This window comes from Molossus molossus, unplaced genomic scaffold, assembly GCF_014108415.1.
Source record: "Molossus molossus isolate mMolMol1 unplaced genomic scaffold, mMolMol1.p scaffold_m16_p_22, whole genome shotgun sequence".
Classification (NCBI taxonomy): Eukaryota; Metazoa; Chordata; class Mammalia; order Chiroptera; family Molossidae; genus Molossus; species Molossus molossus.
Window position 1 is genome coordinate 32,746,570 of NW_023425358.1, and position 20,791 is coordinate 32,767,360.

General features: G+C 52.8%; 1 protein-coding gene across 24 annotated transcripts in view; it reads left to right on the top strand.

The window, feature by feature from the left end:
• The window catches only part of HECTD4 (HECT domain E3 ubiquitin protein ligase 4), a 165,849-nt gene extending 152,656 nt beyond the window's left edge, over positions 1–13,193 (top strand). For 12 of the 24 annotated variants that reach the window (XM_036276519.1, XM_036276524.1, XM_036276521.1 and 9 more), the window contains 3 exons: positions 1,024–1,130; positions 2,030–2,153; positions 2,315–2,853. In XM_036276519.1, the coding sequence (XP_036132412.1) occupies positions 1,024–1,130; positions 2,030–2,153; positions 2,315–2,570 (487 nt within the window). In that variant the 3' untranslated portion in view covers positions 2,571–2,853. Of the gene's footprint in view, positions 1–1,023; positions 1,131–2,029; positions 2,154–2,314; positions 2,863–3,500; positions 3,648–4,422; positions 4,543–5,319; positions 5,476–7,375; positions 7,480–7,652; positions 7,875–10,504; positions 10,672–11,014; positions 11,211–11,776; positions 12,000–12,513 lie in introns of those variants that run through there. The other 12 variants (XM_036276514.1, XM_036276511.1, XM_036276518.1 and 9 more) reach the window with 7 other exon arrangements.
• Positions 13,194–20,791: the final 7,598 nt, after the last annotated feature.

Consider the following 20,791-nt stretch of genomic DNA (forward strand, 5'->3'; position numbering starts at 1 on the left):
AGCTCATCAGCTGAAAGAGGGCATTTCACTCATCAGAGCAGTAACATCTGGACCATGCAGGCTGGACAGCAGACAGTCTGAATAACAAAACATCGAAGATGTACAGACTTGTTCAAAACCTGTAACTTCTGTCAACCACACAAATAATGGGCAGCTATTGTAGAAAATAAAGTGAACACGTGCCTATTGAAAACAATTGAACTACTTTTAACATTTAAGTGCATAAATTGTATTTATGCATATGTGTTCTTTTTTAAATGTTAAATGGCTAAAATAGTACATTCCACAGCAGATGTAGTGAAAAGCCGCTCTTCCCCTCTCTGCCACCTCCCAGTCGCTCTCCCTGAGCCGCCTTCCAGGGCTCCCCCTGCCCGCCCTGCGGAGGAGCTGCGCTCCGGGCCGGTTCCTCGCAGGGCCAGAACTGCCTCATTGTGTTCCCAGATAGCTAGTACTATTCCATGTGAATGTGCACACATCCTTAATGGGATTTGCTTTAGATACGGTTTTAGGACTCGCAAGTACTCTGGGTTGAAACTGTTACCTAGCAGGAGTCTCTAGAGGAACTGTTTAAATAATTGGAAAAATAGGGCTCTTTTAATTAATTATATATAAGTGGTGCTTTTAAGTCAGCTCTGTCCAGAAGAACTTCTGTGATGGTGGAGCTCTGTGTTCAGCCACACGCGAGTGCGTGTGTGAATGTGAGCGCAGCCAAGGAACGAACTTGTCCTTTCAGCTTAATATTTAAGCCAGTGGCTTCTTTTTGGACAGTGCAGCTCTGAAGTACAGAGAAAGAAAGATTGAAAAGTGTTTCTTCAGTATTTTTCACATTTGACAATCTCATTTGTCCTGATAATTTGCTCAGCAAACGTTTCTGGGTGTGAACAAAGCTGACCTTGAGCCCAGCCCCATCTGAACCCAGCCTTAGCTGGGGGATGTGAACTCAGGCCTGAGGAGGTTCTGCACATCCTCTGTCGGGAGGGGGTGTGGCCACAGGAGTTCTGATTCAGGTGCTTTGGCCTATAGCAGATCTGCCTTAAGTGAGAAAAAGCCAACTGTGAAGCCCAAGTCCCCGGAAAAGAGCAAGCCAGATGAAAAGGACCCAGAAAAGTCACCCACCAAAAAACAAGAAGGTGAGTGAGCACCGTGGGGCTGATGCGGGCCTGGGGCAGCTTCCCCCTGGGGTCGGGCGGCCCATCTGGGACCAGCCTCTTTGCTTTCACCTGACTAGCTAGGCACCCATGGGCCTTCATTTAGGCAGGGGCAGCATTGCTAAGGACACGGGCAACATAATCTGGCCCGTGGAGCTGTCTTCGATGACCATGAACTTGAGGTCAAAAGAGCAGCTCCAGAAATACCATATACCCAAGGTGAAGAATAGATGATTGTGACTAAAAGTAAAAACCTGAACATCTGATTAGAAATTTTCTTCCAACCCTGGCCAGTTTGGCTCAGCGGTTAGAGCGTCAGCCTGCGGACCAAAGAGTCGCGGGTTCGATTCCGGTCAAGGGCATGTACCTCGGTTGTAATTCATCCCCGGCCCTGGTCCAGGGGTCGTGAGGGAGGCAGCCAGTCGATGTGTTCCTCTCACGTCGATGTTTCTCTCTCTCTCTTCTACTACTACTCTATCTGAAGATATTTGAAAAATTATCCTCGGGTGAGGATTTTAAAAAAAAGAAATTTTCCTCCAGAAGGTTCTTACCTGGGGCATTAGAACGTTAGCCTCCTAAAGGCCCAGGCAGAGCTGGAGAAAGCTATTCTCATTGTCACAAAGTTAGTCAGGAGTGTTTGAGATTAGAGAAAGGAAGGACCGGGAAAAGCACTGTACCACTTGGGGACCCCATGGGACTGAGCTGTGGCTCGGGGACCCCACGAGGTTGGGTGATGCGTGTGTGTGGGCGCACGTGGAGCTGGCCAGTTAGCAGAGCCCGGAGTGACGGGAGGCAGGAGGGGTTCGATGGATCGGGCCCTGAGAGGCCCTGCTGCGTGCGGTTCTCCCAGACTCCCTAACACTGTGAACACTCCCCATCAGTCCCCGAGGAAAAGTATCTGACTCTGGAAGGGTTCCACAAGTTCGTTGTTGACCGAGCCAAGCAAGACATCCGCAGTGTCTGGAGAGCCATCCTGTCCTGTGGTTATGATCTGCACTTTGAGAGGTGAGGAGCCGTGCTTCAGCCCCTTTCATACTTTGTGTAAAAGGTGTTTTCGGCCCCTGGGGAGCCGAAATACTTCCTGGGGAGCCGTTCTGTCTGCCCTGGAGGAATCTGGCACTCCCCCAGCCCCGAGGTCCCTGCCCAGCTCGCCCTTCTGCCCCCAGGTGTGCCTGTATCGATGTCCGCCACGCGCACAAGGCCTCGAGGAAGTGGACCCTGGAGATGGACGTGGCACTCGTGCAGTATATCAACCGGCTGTGCCGCCACCTGGCCATCACGCCCGCTCGGCTCCACCCCCATGAGGTGTATCTGGACCCCGCAGACGCCGCCGACCCCAGAGTGGCCTGTCTGTTGAGTATGTGTCCTGGGGAAACGCCTTTCCTGGACACCCCGTGCACTGCCCTGTCAGGGAGTCGGTAATACACCCCAAAATCATGCACACAGGAAAAGGACATTCTCTGTAAGTCCACCCCTGGAAAACGACCCCTGTCACATGTTGACAGATGGCCCCTGGGCTCGTTTCTGCGCCTGTTCCCACGTGGACCTCAGCTGCTGCACCGGCCCAGCCCACTCCGCCACATGCCCTGAGCCCTGCTCTTTCCTGGGTACTGTGGGGATCGTGGGCAAGAAACGGTCCCAAAGTCTGCCTCTCGCATTGGGAGAGGAGACAGACGTGAGGACAAAGGACAGTGTGCCAGTGTCTCTACTTCCTGGGGTTTTCGTTGTTGTTGTTAATCCTCACCAGAGGATGTGTTTTTCATTGATTTTTAGAGAGAGTGGGAGGGAGGGGGAGAGACAGGGAGAGAAACATTGATGTGAAAGAGACACATGGATTAGTTGCCTTCCACATGCACGCAAACTGGGGCCAGGGATCGAACCTGCAACTCAAGTACTTGGCCTTGACTGGGAATTGAGTCTGCGACCTTCAGTGCCAGGGCCCGTGCTATAACTATGGAGCCACCTCGGCCAGGGCTCTACTGCCTGCTTTCGATGCCATTGGGGGAAAGGTACTCAGGACTCTGCACTGTTGTTGTAACTTCCTATAAGTCGGTAATTATTTCAAAATTAAGTGTAAAAATAATGTAGTACAGAGTCCTGGCATGGCCCCAGAGGTGGGCTGAGGGGACCTGGGATCCCTAAAGACCCAGGGCCTCTTGCTGGCCGGCCCGAGCCTTGCCCTGTGTCTCAGGCGCACTGGAGTGATACCCACTGCAGATCCTCCTGGTCCCTCTCCAATGCCCCACTGCTGGCAGCCCTCCCCAGGGGTAGGGACCACCTGAGTTTGTTCACAAATGGAGTCTCAGCCTCGCTCTGCTGAGACCCCAGCCTGACTGCCCCTGTGACCCCCAGACGTGCCCATTGAGAGCCTGCGCCTGCGCTTCGCCCTGCTCCAGTCCCTGAACACCACGCTGGAGACCTTCTTCCTGCCCCTGGTGGAGCTGCGCCAGACGCCCATGTACACCCACAGCATCGCGGCCCTGCTGAAGGAGGCCAAAGGTCAGTGTCTGGGCCCACCAGGGCCAGCCGACAGGCAGTGTCACCCGGCCATCACCCACCTCCCAGCCACTGCCCAGGATGACACCCCACACCCAGCCGCACACTTGACCTGCAGGTCCCCTCTGGGGCAGCCGTTCACCCAAGAGCAGTTCCTCGACGCGCTGAAGAAAATGAAACTCCTGAGCAAGAAGCAAGTGCTCGGCCTGTTAGAAAGACCTCAGGTTGAAGGTCTGCTTCCCAGAGACCGCCATGAATAGATGGGCTCCTGTCCGACTTTTCTAGTCACACAGATACACACACACATTTTTGTCTTACTTTTTAATCAAAAATGGGCATTATACGTTCTGCTGTGTGACTCCATTCCGTCCAACCACCTGCTTGAGTCCCTCACCTCCCAGGCCGCCGTGTGGGCGCCGTAGTTGGTTTGTAGCCTTTTCTCGATGGTTAGACGCTCGGGTGGTTTCCATTTTTTGCTGTTTCAGGAAATGCTACAGCAAGCTTCTTTGTTTATATGAGTTTGGGTTTGTATTTCTGCCCTCTGGGTGTCTCCTTGGCATGACAAATTCTGCAGGTTTGTGAGTTAACATCTGGGTAGATCCTAAGGAATCGTCCTCCAGAAATTCCTGACTGCTGAGGCCCCCACCCAGGGACCTGATGGGCGTCCCAGGAGGGATGGGACAAATCCATAGGGCACAGCATGGCCTCAGCCAGGCCTCGGGGGACTGGGAGGAAGGGAAGTAGTCCCATCCCAGACTCTCCACATTCCTCCCATCAGGGCTGATCTTCTATGACACGAAGGTGACTGTCATGAACCGGGTGCTGAATGCCACCGTGCAGAGGACTGCTGACCACGCAGCGCCCGAGATCACTTTGGACCCCCTAGAGATTGTGGGAGGTAAGACTAGCTACGCAGACCAGAAAATGCAAGTAGCGGTGTTTGAATGAGCGAGTGATTTCTCGCACATGAAAGAAGCCTCTAGATCCTAGAGTCTAGAAGAAGGGAGCCCAGGGCTACCGGGACAGCTTTCCGCTCACGGCTGCTCTGTGGCTGCAGCATCCGTCCCTGAGAGAGCTCTGCACTCTGGGCGGCAGGAGGGGCCCGGCCACACCCACTGCAGGGCAGGCCGCGATGTGTGGACTTCGTTCTGGTTGGCCGTGGACCTGATAAAGTTGGGGTTCTGGCACCAAAAAGGGCCTGGGGTGGGGGTGACCTCCACAGGAGACACAGGGAAGGATGGGAGGGGCCAGCACTTGGAGAACTGGGGAGGTGGCTCCACGTGGAAAGGTGTGAAGGTGTTCCTGGAGCAGAGAGGCAGGTGGCCCTGGCCGGCGTGGCTCAGTGGTTAGAGCATCAGCCTGCGGACCAAAGAGCCTCAGGTCCAATTCAGATCAAGGGCACATACCTTAGTTGCGGTTCGATTCCTGGCCCCGGCCAGGTTCATGCGGGAGGCAACCAGTCTTTCACATCGATATTTCTCTCTCTCTCCCCAACTCTATCTGAAGATAAATGGAACAATGTTCTCGGGTGAGGGTTTAAAAATATAAGAGGGAGAAGGCAGGAGGCTGGATGAGGGCAGAGTGAGGGCTGAGAAGCAGGCAGAGGCCTAACAAGGCGGTTGTCCTGTCGGGGAAGGGCTGGGGCTGTTTTCTCAGTTCCTTTCTCTCTTTCCAGGGGAGATCAGAGCTTCTGAAAACTCCTACTTCTGCCAAGCTGCAAGGCAGCTAGCTTCGGTGCCATCGTCTCAGCTTTGTGTCAAACTGGCTAGTGGTGGCGACCCCACCTACGCCTTCAACATCCGCTTCACCGGGGAGGAGGTCCACGGCACCAGTGAGTGGCAGCCCCATCGGCCCCAGCCAGCCAGTCTAGGTGGAGGCCGATGTAGAGTGCAATGTCCTGTGGTTATTTTTAGCCTAAACTGCCCAAGATTTCCCCCATCAGCACAGTCAAAGCCACATCCTCCTCGTCTGCTCTGTGGCAGCCAGGACTGGCCCCGGGTGGCTGCCCCTCCAGCCTCTCCAGGTCCAGCCACTGCAGACTTGTGTCTGCCATCGGTCTAGGACTTCAGCCTGGTGCTGTCCAGGCTCGGGGACCACTCTGCTCAGTGCTAGGGTGCTCTTGCTGCTAAGTGGACCCGGGCAGGACGCCCTCGGTGCGGACTGGCCTTCTGCCCCAGGGGAGCCCCTGACTGAGGGTTGGTTGGGCTAAAAGCTGTGCGTGCCCCACGAGAGACAGGGCGTCGGGAGCCCTTGATGGAACGGGACCTTCTGCCATTTCACTCTTTAAGGATGGGAAAAGGCAGCTCAGAACATGTTCCCTCGTGGCCCTTGTCATTTGTAGCCCAGATAGTCAGGAAATGTCTCCCACTCTGGATGGGAGAAGACACCCAGCTCTTTCGTTCGGGTACACTGGGTAGGAAAGTCTATCGAGGCAGCTCCGGCTCCGTCCCCACCCTGGTCTTGGCGGCTCCGCCAGCACTGGTTCTCTGAGAACAGAGCTCAGAGTGTGCCAGGCCCCTGCCCAGCACCCTGCACTCCTCAGAGCGCCACAGACGCCAGCAAGCCCCACTTTGCAGGTAGGTGAACTGGGCACCGCACGGTCGGACAGCGGTCAGGCAGTTCCAGCCCAGGTCTGTCCCATTCCAAAGCCCCGCCCTCACACTTGGCTTCAGCAGGCAAGAATCTGAGCGAGGGCCAGGCCCTGACAGCTGTCCCCAAGCAAGCCCTCCCCATGGCTCTGACCAAACACACAGTTGTGCTCAGAGCTTCCTGACCTGCAGGGAATGCACAGGGACGAGGAGGCCCAGCCACGGAGAGGAATTTTACAAGACAGCCGAAAGCACCTTTGGAATGGCAGCCATAGGAAGCTGACAATTGCCCATTGCCCTTTGTACATGTTCATGAGTTTGTCCATCCACGTGTGCATTCACTGAACAAATCCTGAGCGCCTGGTCTCAGGGGCGGCCGTGCTGAGCGAAGCAGTTGCCCTGCTCTGGGCACAGCAGGCAGACGCGGACCGAACACGCCCCCAGATCAGAGCCGTGAGAGCGGCCCCGTAGGAGTCTGCGTTTGTCTCTTGAAACTAGTCTGTGACTTCAGAGGACTTTAGTACAAAAGGCTGTTCAAAAGTATAAGCTTCTTGAGGAGAAGGACCATGTCATGGTCATCGCTGTTTTTCTAGAACCAGCACAGTAGTTATACTTTGTGACTGCCGGACACATTGAACTACAAAATAAATTGTTTTGCTTAGATTTGAAGCAAAATTTTATTAGTTAGAGGGGACTAAGAATAATCAGGGAACAATGAAATGAGTTCTCTTGTTTGGAAAAAATGTGAATAGTGCATTCATTCATAAATAGGCCAGCAGTAGGCTTTATTTAACTTTTCTTTTTTTGTCATTTGTTTGAAAGATAAAAAGGGTAGTAAAAACTCCAAAGTCAAAAAAAAAAAAAGAAACTAGTCTGTGAGGGTGGGACAGGTACTGTCCCCATCTGATAGACGGAGTGACTGAAGCTGGTTCCCAGGGGAAGTGATTTCCCAGGGTTGCCCAGCTAGTAAGAGACCCCGCAGGATGTGACCCCAGGCCTCCAGCCCACAGCAGGCTCTCTGTCCACTCCACCGTGACTGCAGCCAGGTTGGCAGATGAGTCGATGTCCCAGGGTGCAGACGGGCGTGTCGGGCAGGGAGGCTGGCAGGGTCCCGGCGCTAACAGGGCTCCACCTGTCCCGCAGGTGGCTCTTTCCGCCACTTCCTGTGGCAGGTGTGCAAAGAGCTGCAGAGCTCCTCGCTGTCCCTCCTCCTGCTGTGCCCCAGTTCAGCGGTCAACAAGAACAAGGTAAGGTGCCCGCCGCCCCAGTGATCGGTGCCCAAGGGACAGTGGCTCGGGGGGGTCCTCATCAGCTCTGCCCTTTCACAAGTCTTCCTAGTCTGGGTGGGGCCGGCTGGGCCAGCTCCGGGACACCTGTTCCCAGCACACGTCAGTCACCTCGTCTGTGCCTCCATGTCCAGGGCAAGTACATCCTGACCCCCAGCCCCATCACCTATGGGGAGGAGCAGCTGCTGCACTTCCTGGGGCAGCTGCTGGGAATCGCAATGCGAGCAGATGTCCCTCTGCCTCTGGACCTGCTGCCCTCCTTCTGGAAAACACTGGTGGGCGAGCCCCTGGACCCTGACCAAGACCTGCAGGAAGCAGACATACTCACCTACAACTATGTCAAGAAATTTGAGAGTGTAAGTGAAAGCACATTTAGTCTGGGGACAATGGGTCCCCAGAGCAGTGCCCTGGGACCCTTATTGCTGCCACTATGGCCCCAACTAAAGACTGGCTGGCTCTCCCAGAGAACATTAGGGCTGTGAGCCATCTCTGGCAGCAAGGCTTGCTTTGTGGCAACAGAGCCTCTGGCTTCCCTCCCTGGTGACAGCAGCTGACTGTGGGTGACCTGACCAGCCCTCCTAGGTCTCCTAGGGACACAGGGGTGAAGGGTTTCCAGCAACTGAATGAGCAGAGGTGTGGACAAGAAATGCTGTGAGCAGACCCGGTCTGACTTCACAGAGCTCTGCTTCAGAGCCTCGTCAGGAGCACACACCAGCCCGGCCGGTGTGGCTCAGTGGACTGAGCATGTCCCATGGCCTGAGAGGTCCTGGTTCCATTCCTGGTCAGGGCTCATGCCCGGGTTTCAAGCTCAATCCCCAGTAGGGGGCGTGCAGGAGGCAGCTGATCGATGTATCTCTCTCACATCAATGTTTCTATCTCTCCCTTCCTCTCTCTCTAAAAAAATCAATAAAAACATATTAAACACAGATCAGTTCCTGGGGATCTCCTAAGATTGGCAGGGAAGACAGGGAATGGAGCTCTTGGTCCCTCCCCTTGTGCACAGAGATAGCGAGGACACAGCAACATCTGACCAGGCCTCTCCGCACACAGACAGCCCTGGAGGACATGTAGTCGGTGCCCAGGCTCCCTCCTGTGAGCCTGTGGGAGCCGCTCAGGTCCATCCATCAGTTCAGCAGCCGTGAGGCCTGCCCTGGGCTCAGCTCTGGGCTCACATCCTGGCCTCAGGGAGCTCCCAGGCTGCTGGAGGGCTGTCTTCAGACGCCCTCACCACAGGCCAGACGGGGAGTGAGGCTCAGAGAGGCGAGCTGGCCGGAGCAGAGGCCCTGGTGGATCCCAGGTCTGTCCAGCTAAAAGCCTGCGCAGTGTGGCCGAGGCCTCTGACCTAGCCACTGCCCTTGAGGCCAGCTGCCTCCGCGCACTGGGGAGCTGGCTGGTGTCCAAGACCCCTCTGGGCTGCTCCCTGGGGGCCTCAGCTGAAGGAGATCGTCAGCTGATTCTGCTTCCACTGGCACAAAACTCCATGGGCCCTCTGGGGGCCTCTGCCAGGCTCTGTAGTCGTCCCCTTAGCTACCACTTGAGGGCAGACTGCTCAAGGGAGTAGCAAAGCCGAGACACAGCAGTTGGCTTCTCAGCAGAAAGCGGGACAGTGGATGTCTGAAGAGTGAAAGCAGGAGTCCCCTACGGGCTGGGGATTTGTGGGTGCCCGCTAGGCACTGCTCTAAGAAGTCCTCCTGGGGCTGTGGGTGGCAGCCCGGGCCTACGGCCCACGGGATGTAAGGGGTGTCCAGGCTGATAGTCCAGCAAGGCTCTGTCTGAAGGGGATGGGCCGCCACGGAGGTGCTGGCCTACCAGGAATACAGAACCACAGCAGGGTGGGGGCGGGAGGCACGCGAGCCGGGAAGAGATGCCCTGAGCCTTCCGGGTGCCTGCAGCCTTTGCCATTGTGAGGGGGCTGCGGCACAGGACACATCCGTGCTCAGACCCAACTCTCCCTCCCAGAGCTGAAGGCCCATCTCCTCTGGCTCCAGCCCTGCTGGCTCAGCAGCCTGTGCGCGGCAGCGCTCTGGAGCCTAGTTCGGTGTGCCGGACGGGGCAGGAGCCCCGATGGGATTAGGTCAGGGCTCTCTGCCGGCAAGTGACAGAAAGCCCAGCTCAAACCAGCTTAGGAAAAACACTTTTTTCTTCGAGTTTTTACTTACTTTAGAGAGAGAGGACTGGAAAGGGAGAGAGAGAGAAAGAAACATTGATCAGTTGCCTCCTGCACACACCCCAATCTGGGACCAAACCCACAACCTAAGCATGTGCCCTGCCCTGGAATTGAACCGGTGACCTTTCGGTGCACAGGACAATGCTCCAGCCAACTGAGCCACACTGGCCAGGGCTTACTCTTCAAACTAAATGTAGTCCTGACCAGTTTGGCTCAGCGGTTAGAGCATCAGCCTGCAGACCCAAGGGCTGGGGGTTCAATTCCCAGTCAACGGCACGTTCCTGGGTTACATATTGGATCCAGGGCCATGCGGGAGGCAACCAATCAATGTAGACACATCAGTGTTTCTCTCTCTCTCCTCTCTCTACCCCCTCCTTCCCTTCCACTCTATCTAACAAAATCAATGGAAAAATATCCTTGGGTGAGGATTAACAAAAACACAAAACTAAATGTACACATATGGATTTGGCTTCAAGCAGGGCTGGATCCAGGTGCTCAAATGATAGCATCAATACTTGGTCTCAAGACGACCCCAGCAGGACAAGGTGAACAGTCCTCAGTCACGTCCACACCAGGGAAAGAGGCTGCAGCTTCCAAACAGTGACAGGACAAGCCTCGCACTTGGGGTCTCACATGCCCAATCCTGAGCTGATGGCAGGCTCTGATTGGCCAGGCCCATGCCACATGCCCACTCATGAGGGTCAAGGATAGCCCCCACCCAAACTGTGCCTGGAGTTTGCCCATCTGGGATCGGGGTCCGTCTTCCCGGGGGCCTTGGGCGTGGGGCGGGCAGTTAGTTCCGTCTCCTCTGCCCTCCAGATCAACGACGAGACCGAGCTGGAGGCCCTGTGCGCCGAGATCGCCTCCCAGCACCTGGCCACGGAGAGCCCCGACAGCCCCAACAAGCCGTGCTGCCGGTTCACCTACCTGACCATGACGGGCGAGGAGGTGGAGCTCTGCAGCCGCGGCCGGCACATCCCTGTGGCGTGAGTGCGCGCGTGGGGGCTGCCGAGCTGGCCGGCCAGGGTCTGACAGTGGCTCCTGCATGGGCAGCAGCACAGGGCCTAGGTCAGGTGACAGGCCGCTTTCACCAGGGGGGGGTGGAAATGAGGCAGGACGATGGGCACCAAGAAAGATGGTGGACTGTCTTCAGCAGGAGGACATTTGTATTAAGAAAATAGCCGCTCTGAGGTAGGTGACACCCAGAGGCAGGACAGGAAGAGTTCACTGAGCCGCCAGGACTGGGAAAGCTGGGGCGCTAGGCATCCAGGAGCACCCCATCAGCTGCCTCGGCCTTCTCCTCACCGTGTCACCCCTGTCTCCCCCAAGGTGGGAGAACAAGGACATCTACGCGGCAGCCATCCGGAGCCTGCGGCTGCGGGAGCTGCAGAATGACGAGTGTGCCACGGCCGTGCGGGCGGGCCTGGGCTCCATCATCCCCCTGCAGCTGCTCACCACGCTCAGCCCCCTGGAGACCGAGCTGCGCACCTGCGGCCTCCCGTACATCAGCCTCGAGTTCCTGAAGGTCAGTGCCAGCGGTGGCCCTGGCGGCACTCCTGTGTCCCGCCGCTGCCCTCCTGCCCTCCGCAGCACGGTGGGGTGGGCGTGGGCGGGGCTTTGCTCCTCCGCTCTCACAGCCCAGTGAACTAGCGCTGAGACAAGTCACTTGCCCAGGGTCACACAGCAGGCAAGTGGCAGAGTCACACTCCGTGCCCAGATCCCCAGCTTCCAGAGCCTGTGTCTGAAGCCACACGCTGAGGTGTGGGCCCCGGTGTCCCAGGGCTGCTGCTTCCCACCTGACAGACCTGGCCCAAATGACCTCTCTTCCAGTGGAACGGTGACAGGACCTCCCAGTGGGCGGAGGGGTGACATCCATATAAGCCCTGCTGCCGGGTCAGATGTCCGGGCCCCAGTCCCACAAACCAGCACTGATACAGCTGCCTTTGCGGTCACCGTTGTCATGGTGATCCCCCTTTGTCCTTGGGCCGTCAGTCCCTGCGGCCGTGTGTCCCGGGATTGGGCCTGACCTGGGGAGGCCCAGGGTCAGCAGGGGCCCAGGCTTGCTCACGCCCGGGGGCCTTTCTTCCCCAGGCCCACACCATGTACCAGGTGGGGCTCATGGAGACGGACCAGCACATCGAGTTCTTCTGGGGGGCGCTGGAGATGTTCACCCAGGAGGAGCTGTGCAAGTTCGTCAAGTTCGCCTGCAACCAGGAACGCATCCCGTTCACCTGCCCCTGCAAAGACGGGGGCCCCGACACAGCCCACGTGCCCCCGTACCCCATGAAGATCGCCCCTCCGGATGGCACAGCAGGTACTGCCCTCCCCTCGTCATGTGCCAGGCGGGGGCACACAGGCCCTTCTCTGTTTGGAGCTGGGCCCTGCAGGGGGGAGGCCGAGCCCTGGACCAGGGAGCCCAAACTCTAAAGCCCCAACGTAGGCGAGGGAAAGGCCAGTTGGGGGCGTCACGTGCCTTCCAAACCTGATCTTCATGAAGTGGCGATACAGGCCCAATGCTGACACATCTCCCAATACTTTTAAAAGCTAAAAATCCAGAAATGTTTTAATCTTTCAACTTTTAAATGCAGAAAAGTAATTTAATTAAAAAATCAAAACAAAACCCCTTTGTGGTCAAACAAAACTGTCTGCAACCAGGTTCCCTCACAGGTCAAGTTTGTTGCCTGCGCTGTACGCTGTGTGTCTGCCCTGTGTGTCCAGAGTCCTCTCTGCCCCGCCCCAGGCTGCCGGGCCTCACCTCCCGCCCCGAGCTTGGACCCAGCCCAGCGCAGGCCCAGCTCTCTAATGCTGGCCCCGTGTTTTCCTTGTAGGCTCCCCAGACTCTCGCTACATCCGCGTGGAGACCTGCATGTTCATGATCAAGCTTCCCCAGTACTCGTCCCTGGAAATCATGCTGGAGAAACTTCGTTGTGCCATTCACTACCGCGAAGACCCCCTAAGTGGCTGAGGGATGCGGGGTCAGGCTGTCACCGAGGCACTGCTCTGCTGGCTGGGGAGCCCCACTGCGGCACGTCCCTCCAGGGCCCTGCGTGAGGAGTTGGCGATATTTTGCTTTTCTGAACTTTTGTCCACGTTCCAGGGCCTCCTGGAAGACTTAACCTTTCGTATTTGTACGTTTTGTGATGGGTTGGTTCTTTTGCTACCTGTTCATGGTATGTTTGTAGGGTAGTTTAGTTCCCAGACAGTTTGTGACTCATTTGATCTTCCTGGACACTGTCCTTTGTGGCCACGGATTCGATGCCCGAGGCCCCAGGTGGTTCCGCGTCACAGAGCCACCCAGCAGGAAGCTGGCGATGAGATGCCGGAGGCCATTCAGCGCGTCCTGTTCCTCCTGCAGAGCATGTCCACGAGCAAGCCTGCGGCCAGGCCGGCCTCTCCTGCCTGGGGCTGGAGTTCCTCCTGGACGCAGCTCCTGCAGGCCTCCTTCCGTCTCGACGTGGGTGGGCCGTCACCTAATGTGGGAGGTTTACTGTCATCTTCCGGCTGCAGAGCCTTGTTAATGGTCTGGGTTTTTCCGAGCAAAGGCCCATATTGGTCCCCCCGCCCCTTCCCACCCAGACACTCTCTGCTCTGCATCTCTTCTGGGGCCCTGGTCTGAGGTTCCCGGAGTGCTCCTTGAGAGCAGGTGACTGAAGGGTTCCTTCCCGACACCGGTTCCGCGCCAGGCCAGGTGCGTCCCAGCTCCGTGAGTTGAGGACACCCGGAGGTGGACCGCGTAGGAAGCACAGACTCGAGCCTACCCCACTCTCGTGCTCAGAAACTGCCCTTTGCGCTGCGGTGTTTGTGTACGGAACTGAGGAAGGGGCCACACGCCCGTTGGGAAAAGAGCTGTCTGAGGTGCTCTGCTCAATTCGAGGTCGACTTCAGTGACTAAGACCTTCACGTCCAGACAGAGACACAGGAGGGCTCCTTCTGCCCCCCTGGCTGGCCTACCCACCACCCCCTCACCACCCCGTGTAAGTGTGTGCAGGGCGGGCTGCCCCAGCTCACCCACTGCCCCAGTGCATTTGTGCCCCAAGTAGGTCTTTGTCCAGTGGTACTTTGTTCAAGAGCAGCACATGCCATCTTGTTGGACAGTCGTTGTGGGCCTTGCCAGTTCTCAGCGAATCCCATCACTGTATTTATTGTATGATATTGTGAATACTGAAGTTCTGAGTGGGTGCTGACAGGTGGCCTGGAGTGTGAGTGCTGGGGAGGCGGTGCACTCCTCTCTGCCGGGCCCTGCCTGGGGGAAGCTGTGGATTTCTGAGCCGTTAGCATCCATCTCCTCCCTGTTCTTAGGAACTGCATCAAGGACCATTGTAGAAAAGACCCCCCCCCCCCCCCGAACTAAGGAAAAGATAAACCTGGATTAGTCATCCGGCTGCATCACTCACATCCGATGCAGGGTTAGTGTCTGGAGGTGAGCCTGCAGTCTCCCTGCTTGGAAGTGGTTGGCCACTGCCTCATGGGACCACAGCCCTAGACTGGAGGTCACAGCAGGATGTAGTCCTGACAAGGATCCTCTTATCTCATTTCTGCATAATGAAAGAGCCTTCGGATTTATTAGAAGTGGTTTTCCCTCCTATATTTTTAAATTCTTGGTCCCCTCCAATCCTTCCCATCCCTTGAATGAACTCAGAGTTCTGTCAGCTACCTCCCCACGAGGGGTTTAGGAAGCTTCTGTTGGCCCATCACTTGATGAGAGGACAGCTGTGAGTAAGACATCTGCTGCTAACACGACTGCGTCTCCCAGAGAGCACATTGAGGTCAGACAGATCGAAACCTCGGCCCTAAAACACGTGTGCTGTAAAGTTACTTGATGTATATTTATTATAATTATTTATGGTTGCATTTAACAAACTTTTCATTCAATTTGATGCTATTTACACCATTGCTGTGTAAAGGAAGCTCACTACAGAAAAAAAGTCTCACCAATAAATAATCTTCATCTAATTTTGATTTATCCTAAGAGTTGTGGGATCACCTACTCTTTTAAAAAATTTTATTTTTCAGCCCTGGCCAGTTTGGCTCAGCAGTTGGAGCGTCGGCCTGAGGACCAGAGAGTCATGGGTTCAGTTCCCGCTAGGGGCACATACCAAAAAAAAAAAATTTTTATTTTTCAAGTTGACATTCAATATTATATTAGTTACAACATAGTGATTAGACATTTATGTAACTTAGGAAGTGATCACACCGATAAATTTAGTATCCACTTGACTCCATAAGTTATTACATCTTTGACTGTATTCCTTATGCTACACTTCACATTCCTGGGACTGTTTGTATAACTGGCAATTTGTACATCCTAATCCCTTCACCTTTTCACTCATCCTCCCAAACCCCTCCCATCTGACACCCACCAGTTTGTTCTCTGAATCTCGGTGTTTCTTCATGAGGTCCATCCATGTTGTCACAAATAGCAATACTTCATTTTTTATGGCTAATATTCTATTGTATATTTATACTATATCTTCTTTACCATTTGTCTATTGACAGACACTTAGGTTGCTTCCATGTCTTGGCTAATGTAAAGAAGGCTGCAGTGAACATTAAGGGCGCAGCTATCTTTTCAAGTTTAGTGTTTCAGATTTCTTTGGATAAATACCTGGAAGTGGGACTGCAGCATCATTTGGTAGTTCTACTTTTGATTTCGTGAGGAACCTCCATACTGTTTTCCATGGTGGTTTCTACCAATTTGCAATCCCACCAACAGTGCACGAGGGCTCCCTTTTCTCCACATCCTCATCAACACTTGTTTGTTGCTTTGATAGCCATTCTGACAGGTGTGAGGTGATATGTCATTGTGGTTTGCATTGCTCTGATAGTGATGTTGAACATCTTTTCATGTCTATTGGCCAGCTGTATACACTCTTTGAGAGAATTGTTTATTCAGGTCCTCTGCTCATTTTTTAATCAGATTGTTATTTTGGTGTTAAGCTGTATAGGTTCCTTATATATTTTGGAAATTAACCCCTTATCAGATGTATCATTGGCAAGTATCTTCAACCATTCAGTAGGTTGTCTTTTGGTCTTGTTGCTGGTTTCCTGCATTGTGCAAAACTTTTTAGTTAGATGTAGTCCTGTTTGTTTTCTCTTTTGTTTCCCTTGTCTGTGAACACACGTCAAAAAAATGTTACCAAGAGCATTATCAGAGTTTACTGCTACCCTGGCTGGTGGGGCTCAGTGGTTCAAGTGTTGGCTGCACATCAAAGGGTCACAGGCTTGATTCCCAGTCAAGGGCACATACCGGGTTGCAGGTTCGATCCCTGGTCAGGAAGACAGCCAATTAATGTCTCTCTCTCACATCAATGTTTCTTCTCTCTTTCCCCGTCTCCCTCCCTTCCACTCTCCTGAAGAAATACCGTCAGGTGAGGATCAACACACACACAAAGTTTACTGTCTTTGTTTTCTTCTAGTTTTATAGTTTCCGGTCTTACATTAAAAGTCTTTAATCCATTTCGAGTTTTTATTCTTGTATATACAGGGTGGGGCAAAAGTAGGTTTACAGTTGTGAGAATACAAAATAGTTTTTTCCTGTATTATTTACTATTGTATTAATATCCACATGAATACCGTAAATCTACTTTTGCCTCACCCTGTAGTGTAAGAAAGTAGTCTAGTTTCATTTTTTTTGCATGTATCTCTCCAGTTTCCCAATACCATTTGTTTCTATGTATCAGGTTGATCTGATATATCGCTCAGTCTTGGCAGCATGGCCTGAAGGGGACAGTGGCCGTCTCCCTGGTCACCTGAGCTGGGTGCTCCAGGCGTGTCCCTGTGGGCTGTGCTTGCTTAATGTTGTAGTTGAGACTTGATTGCTATAGGCACATCAGTGGCGGGCTGACCCTCGGGCTGACTGTCCGAGGCTGGCCCTGACTACAGCGGATGAGCTCTTGTACAGGGCTGATCCCACACAGCAGGAGTCACTTCAGGGGGCTCCGGTGCCAGCCAAGTCCACTCTTGGGGTGTGTCATTTGCGGAGCTGGTTAGGTGGTGCGCTGGTGTGGTCTGAAGCTGGTCACCAGATGTGTTGGTTCTGGAGCCTCTCAGGATGGGCTCCAGTGCAGGACAAAGTCAGCTGCAGCTTGTGCCCAGCGTGGGGCCCCCTTGTAGGAGCTACAGCATGACCTGCGGTTGCTTGCCACTGCGCGGGGCTTGGAAGGGCTTGGTACTCTTTGGTGGGTATCAGTTTTGCCTTAGTACTGGAGCAAAAGTAGCCCTAGGCTAATCCCTGGTTCAGGTCCTATCTAATAAAGCTTAAAAGTCTGGTCTAGAAGGATCAAACTGGTTTCCAAGTAACCAAGTATGAGAACAAAGCTCAAGAATATTTATAGGAATACAGAAATACCCAGCAGCCAAGTAGGTACAATTCGGGATGTCTGGCAACCAATAAAAACAACCACCAAACATGCAAAACAGCAATAAAATAGGACCCAGAAAAATAAGTTGAAACTGACCCAGATATTATACATGTGATTGAATTAGTAATTATACAACAGTATTTTACATGTTTAAGAAGCTGGAGGGGGGGGCGCACCCTGGCCAGTGTAGCTCAGCGGTTAGAGCATTGGCCTGCGGTCCAGAGAGACCCGGGTTCGGTTCCCGCTAAGGGCACGTACCTCGGTTGCAGTTTGTCCCCGGCTCTGGTTGGGTCGTGCGGGTGGCAGCCACTCGATGTGTCCCTTTCATGTTGATGTTTCTCTTTCTCTCTCCCACTCCATGTGAACAAAATATAAAAAAAAAAAAAAAAAAAAGCTGGGGGGTGATTGTACATGTTAGGTAGAGAGATGAAATATATAAATACAACCCAAATTGAACCTCCTAGACATGTAAATTACAATGTCTGAGATGAAAACTACACTGGATGAATTAACAGATTCGACTCCAAAAGATTTAGTACCCGGACAGTATGGCTCAGTGGATTGAGCACCATCCCATGGACTGATAGGTCCCAGTTTGATTCCTGGTCAGGGCATATGCCTGGGTTTCAGGCTCCATCCCCCATAGAGGGTGTGCAGGAGGCAGTCAATCGATGTTTCTCTCTCTCTCTCTCCCTTCCTCCCTCTCTAAAAAAAAAAAAAAAAATTAATAAAAAATAATTTTTTTTAAATTAAAAAAGATTTAGTGAACTTGGAGACACAATAGAACCTATCTATCTGAACACAGAAAAAAGAAACCAAAATAAAAAGAACATCAATAGCCCTGGCCAGTTTGGCTCAGCGGTTAGAGCGTCGGCCTGCGGTCCGGAGAGACCTGGGTTCGGTTCCCACTAAGGGCACGTACTTCGGTTGCAGTTTGTCCCCGGCCCTGGTTGGTCGTGCGGGTGCCGGCCACTCAATGTGTCCCTTTCACGTTGATGTTTCTCTCTCTCTCTCTCTCTCTTCCTCTCTCTCCCTCCCACTCTATCTGTACAAAAGATGGAAAAATGTCCTCGGGTGAGGATTAAAAAAAAAAGAACATCAATAAACATGGGACTTCATGTGTCCTGAAGAGGAGAAAAAAAGTGGAGGGACAGGACAAAAAATCTGAATAATGGCTGAAGTATTTTCCAAATTTGGTTTAAAACTATAAACTCAAAAATGCAAGAAGCTTAACAAACCTAAAGTACAGGAAATCAAAAATGGTTGGTGGTTGTGATTGCAGAACAATGTCAGTGTACTTACTGTACATCACAAATTGCTTAAAATCAGTGATAAACAGAAAATCTTAAAATCACCTCTCCCGCAGACACATACATGTACAAAGGAACAAAGATAAAGACGGTAGATACCTCACTGAAACCAGTACAAGCAAGAAGACAGTAGAGATATATAAAGTATTGCGGGTGGGAGGGAAGCTTTCAATCTAGAATTCTCTACCTGGCAAAAACATCTTTCAAAGAGTGAAGGGGAGAATAGGCAAGTACCTAGAGACAGATCAGATTGGTGGCAGGAGAGTGAGTGCTTATTAACAGATATGGAGTTTGCTTTTAAGATAAAAAATTCTCTAAACAGTGGTGATGGTTGCACTTAATGCCACCTAGTTGTACACTTTAAAATAATTAGAAGATCGCCTGGCTGGTGTGGTTCAGTGGACTGAACATCATCCCATGGACTGAGAGGTCTTGGTTCAATTCCTGGTCAGGGCACATGCCTGGGTTGCATGCTCCCCAGTAGAGGGTGTGCAGGAGGCGGCTGATCAGTCTTTCTCCCTCTTCCTCTTTCTAAAAAATCAATAAAAACATATTTAAAAAATTAAAAGATCAAATTTCATTAGATGTATTTTACCAGTTTTTAATATGTTTACTTTTTTTGTTGTTGTTATTTCATTTTTCTTTATTGATATTAGAGAAAGAGAGAGGTGGGGGGAGAGAGAAACATCGATTGGCTGCCTCCGGCATGCCTCCCACCAGGGATTGGGCCCACAACCTGATCTCCAGTGGGGGGCATGCCAGAGGTGGCCAATGTTCTCTCATCAATATTTCCATCTCTCTCTCCCTCTCACTTCCTCTTTCTGTAAAATCAATAAAGGGAAAAAAAAAAAAAGATCATTGTTTAAACAAAACAACTTATTGAGGATTTACAGAAATAAATGTATAACTATCGCACAAGAGCTAAGAAGAGGTAAGAAATGAAACATGCTTTGTAACACCAAACAGAAAGTGGTATAATATCACTGGAAGGTAGACGGTGAGAAGTTAAAGGTGTATACTATAAACTCTGAAACTACTCCCTAAAGAAACAGTTATAATTAATAAGACAACAGAAGAGAGAAAATAGAAATCATAAAAGTATTCAAAAGAAAGCACAAAAAAGGAAACAGAACACGAGACAGAACAAAATTTTAAACCCAATCATATCAATAATCACATTAAATAAAGTTTTCCTTTTTCTCAGGTCTATCACCCTCCAAAAAGTAAAGTTACGGGCAGCGAGATTATTCTCTGCCTCAGCTGGGGAGAGGATCCCTTCCTCCCACCTCACGGAAGTCCCAGAAGCAGCCCAAGTCTCTCAGTCCCAGTCTCTCACCTGAGACACAAAGGTCTTTCTGAGCTGGCTGACTGCTGGTGATTTTTACTGATATATTAGCCACATAGTGTCATGCAAGTCATTCCTGTCCACCTATGAAATGGGCCAATTCTTCCCACTTTTCCTACCCCCATTGTTGGCAGAAGAACAAATGAGCTCAAAATAAGGCACTAGATGGTCCTGTGCAAACTGAGGCACCGAGGGGCAGTGGATCATTCCACCAAGGCTCAGCTACTCTCAGGACTGAGGCTTTGACGAATCTGCCTTGTTCTTGTCAGTCGGAGAGACAGCTGCAGCGATCTGTCAGTGTCCACGAAGTCCGGTCGGAGAGGGAGCTGCAGCGATCCGTCAGTGTCCTCGAAGTCCGGTCGGAGAGGGAGCTGCAGCGATCCGTCAGTGTCCTCGAAGTCCGGTCGGAGAGGGAGCTGCAACGATCCGTCAGTGTCCTCGAAGTCCGGTCGGAGAGGGAGCTGCAGCGATCCGTCAGTGTCCGCGAAGTCCAGGTGAGAGAGCTGCAGCGATCCGTCAGTGTCCTCGAAGTCCAGGTGAGAGAGAGCTGCAGCGATCCGTCAGTGTCCTCGAAGTCTAGGTGAGAGGGAGCTGCAGCGATCTGTCAGTGTCCTCGAAGTCCGGTTGGAGAGGGAGCTGCAGCGATCTGTCAGTGTCCGCGAAGTCCAGGTGAGAGAGAGCTGCAGCGATCTGTCAGTGTCCTCGAAGTCCAGGTGAGAGGGAGCTGCAGCGATCTGTCAGTGTCCTCGAAGTCTAGGTGAGAGGGAGCTGCAGCGATCTGTCAGTGTCCTCGAAGTCCGGTTGGAGAGGGAGCTGCAGCGATCTGTCAGTGTCCGCGAAGTCCAGGTGAGAGAGAGCTGCAGCGATCTGTCAGTGTCCTCGAAGTCCAGGTGAGAGAGAGCTCCGCCCAGAACGCCTGGCACTCAGGAGCTCACACTGGACCTGCCAGGGTTCCAGGAAGCAAGGAGAAAGCAAGCCTAGTGCTGCGTGCCTTCCCCCACGCCTCCCTGGGGTCCAGAGCACACAGGAGAAAGAACCACAAGACTCAGCTAAACTTCAAGTACAAACTTTATTTCTATTACAAGGATGT